The sequence below is a fragment of the Gavialis gangeticus genome, unplaced genomic scaffold (assembly GCF_001723915.1).
Source record: "Gavialis gangeticus isolate Ggan-Ray unplaced genomic scaffold, GavGan_comp1, whole genome shotgun sequence".
Classification (NCBI taxonomy): domain Eukaryota; kingdom Metazoa; phylum Chordata; order Crocodylia; family Gavialidae; genus Gavialis; species Gavialis gangeticus.
This window is the reverse complement of record NW_017728993.1, coordinates 77,224,640-77,227,533: the sequence shown is the minus strand read 5'-3', so window position 1 is coordinate 77,227,533 and position 2,894 is coordinate 77,224,640. Positions and strand designations below refer to the sequence as shown.

Genomic DNA, 2,894 nt, shown 5'->3' with positions numbered 1-2,894 from the left:
CTCAGGAGGCAACGTCTAGTCCAAGCCCCTGCTCCAAGCAGGACCAGCCCCAATTATATCATCCTCTTCACCCAGAATTAATTGGACAAGTTCGAGTATTTTAGCTTTGCTGTGCCCATTTCTCTGCAGAATGGAGATGAGACAATTTACCACCTCCTGTGCATGGCTTGACTATGGATTTAGATGCTTTTAAAGTTTTTGGTGGATTATTTGTTCTTCTTCTTTTTGTTGTTTTGCTCACTGCTGGAATTTGAGAACACCTGTAATGATAAACTTGCTCATATAGCTACTTCCTGTGAAAAGTCTGAGGGGAGCATAATATCTGTGCCAGGATTTTCAACACAATCTTAACTGCAGACTTAGGATTAAAATAGCACTATAAACAGAATAGGACATGAGAAAGCAGAAGCAAAGAGAAGGCTTCCACCCTTGTAAGCTGATGACTTTATTCAGACTGACAAAGGGGGCCCAGTAGAACAGTTCCAGGGCTGAGACACAGGAAGTTCAGAGACTGGTAGTTGGAATGAATGGGGTAGTAACAATGAAGACCCTTTCACGTATTATACTTTGCATGTCTTAACTGTACTAAGAATGTGAAGATTTGTGCATTCAAGCAGGAAAACACATGCCAAGTACACTCATAGTGTTGCAAACTTATGCCTCTTCAGTCAGGAGCATCTCCAGATTGTGTTACACAACAAATCTAAAACCAGTCTGCTCCATGGAGATAATACTAGCAATTTGTGTCCTTCTCCATCTCAGGATGCACCACTCCCAGCTCCTCCCCCCCCGCCTCCTGCTCTGTGGGTGATCTATCCATCCACCTGAACTCTACTGCCCAAAGGGCGGTTTCAGCACCAAGCCAACACCCCCACCTGCGTACAGAAGAGTAGTGTCCAATCCCCAAGATGACTTTGCATGCAAAGATGCATAATCATAGGATTTTATTTATGTTTATATGAGGCCCTGTATTTCTGCCCCCAACAAAGGCACTGCTGGTATGGTCAGTGTCAGTCATGTATGTTCCTCTGTGGGTCCCAGGAGAAGAGGGATTTGTCAGCAGGGAACGCTATCATCTTTCAGCATGTCATTTTTCAGAACACTAGCTATTTTTGTCACCATGGGTGGTACCCCACCAAAAGCTGGATTTCTGCCTGTGGCCACAAGCTTTACCAGTCATAGGAGCTGCTGCAAAATCTTCGGCAGATTTCTGTGGCTTTGGACTGCCAGTTCCTAGGAATTGGCACAGGTCCAGGCAAGGAGAAGGTCCAGGAATTGGCCCTCCAAATTGAAGTCTCCACCCATCTGCCAAGGAGTCAACCAGCCTTTGCTGGCTACAAGGAGTTAAGCAAGCCCTTCCTGGCTACTGCTGTGGAGTCATGAACGTTCTTTTTTGGGAAGGGTGGTGATTGCCATGGAAAGGGCAGCTACAGTCACAGAGGAGTAAGTCTTCACTTACCCTCCCCCACCTGATCACAGGCAATGGCCCCAGCTTCATGCCAGCATGGGCTACTGTGGAGACTGGCCGCCACCTGCCCATCCTCCCCACTTCTTCCTGCCCAGAAACTGCCACCAAATAGTCAGTGACAGTGTGGGGAGGGTGCTAGGTACATGTGTGCACTCCTCCCCATACTCTAGCTGCAGCACATGCCCAGAGCTTTGCACTCCAGAGTGTGGCTAGATGCCAAGCAGGGAGTGGAGGTCTGAGCAGGAGATCTGCTGAAATATGCATTGTAAATGTGCAAAAAAAAAAAAAAGAAGGCACTCCAGGTTGCTCACTGGCCCTCTAGCAGCAAGTCAGAGCAGGTCAGAGATTGTAGTAAATGTTACTGTGTGACTGCTCAGAACATGTTCTAACTTGAGTGCCACTTAACTTTCCACTGATTTAGCACTTTCCTGGAAGAAGTAGTGTGTTACTTCAACCTGGCTCTGCAGTGTCTGTATAGATCCGGTACTTCAGTAGCACTTTTTGGTGCTTTTATCTAATAGATGATTTGGTCAGCTATTAGATAAAAGTGCCAACTCCACCCCCACCCCCCTCCTCCCAGTGCCTAATCTTTATGGATGTCATGCAACTTTGGTCCTATTAATGTGATGCCTCTTCTGGGCATGTGCTAGGCACGGTGTGGCAGCACGCCAAGTTTAAAGTGATGTTTTTGTTTGTTTTTTAATGTCTGAAAGCAGCCTACGTCTATAATGGTGGCATTTTTCAAAAGTACTGAGTGAATACTGAAAACTTCTGAAAAATTACCACATTACATAGATAAAGTTTATATCAGAGAGTCAAAACACCACCCTTCGCATTGCTAGATAAAAGTTAAGTGCTACTATGTTTCCCATTTTTTTTCCAGTCACGTCCTGTGGCCACCCTGGAGATATTCAGTTTGGCTTCTTTGAATTTACTTCGGGGACTGAATTTGTATTAGGTGCTCGTGTTGAATACACATGTGATGAAGGGTAATATTTTCCTATATATTCAATATGCAATTAGTACAACATAGGTTGTTAAACTTAAGTGGAATAAGTGTCTAGTTCAGGCTGCTTGTTGTAGAAATCAGATTATGTTATTTTAATATTCTGTATAGTTATGACAAATAAATTTGAAAGTGAATCCATTTAAGTAAAAAATATATTAGGATTCCATAAAAAACATTAAAACTATTCTTTCTCTCACATTTTATACTTGTCCATCAGGGGGCACATCTACATTTAATGCTCACGTTAAGTTTACTACCTGTAACAACAGCCCTGAAGCTGTCCTCTTTCTCTGTACCCTGCACCCCCCAGCCCCAGGTAGGCTATTTTTAGTCTTTCCTTTCCCCCACCGCTGGATTGACTATTCCCCCACATGGAACAACCAACCTCCCCTGCAAACTCACCAGCCCCCATATCCT

At 44.4% G+C, this 2,894-nt stretch overlaps 1 protein-coding gene across 1 annotated transcript in view; it reads left to right on the top strand.

Annotated features, from left to right (window-relative positions):
* Nucleotides 1–2,894, top strand: part of LOC109305360 (complement factor H-related protein 3-like) — a 48,389-nt gene that overhangs the window by 39,781 nt on the left and 5,714 nt on the right. The window contains 1 exon segment of the mRNA XM_019528362.1: nucleotides 2,352–2,457. Within this exon segment, the coding sequence (XP_019383907.1) occupies nucleotides 2,352–2,457 (106 nt within the window).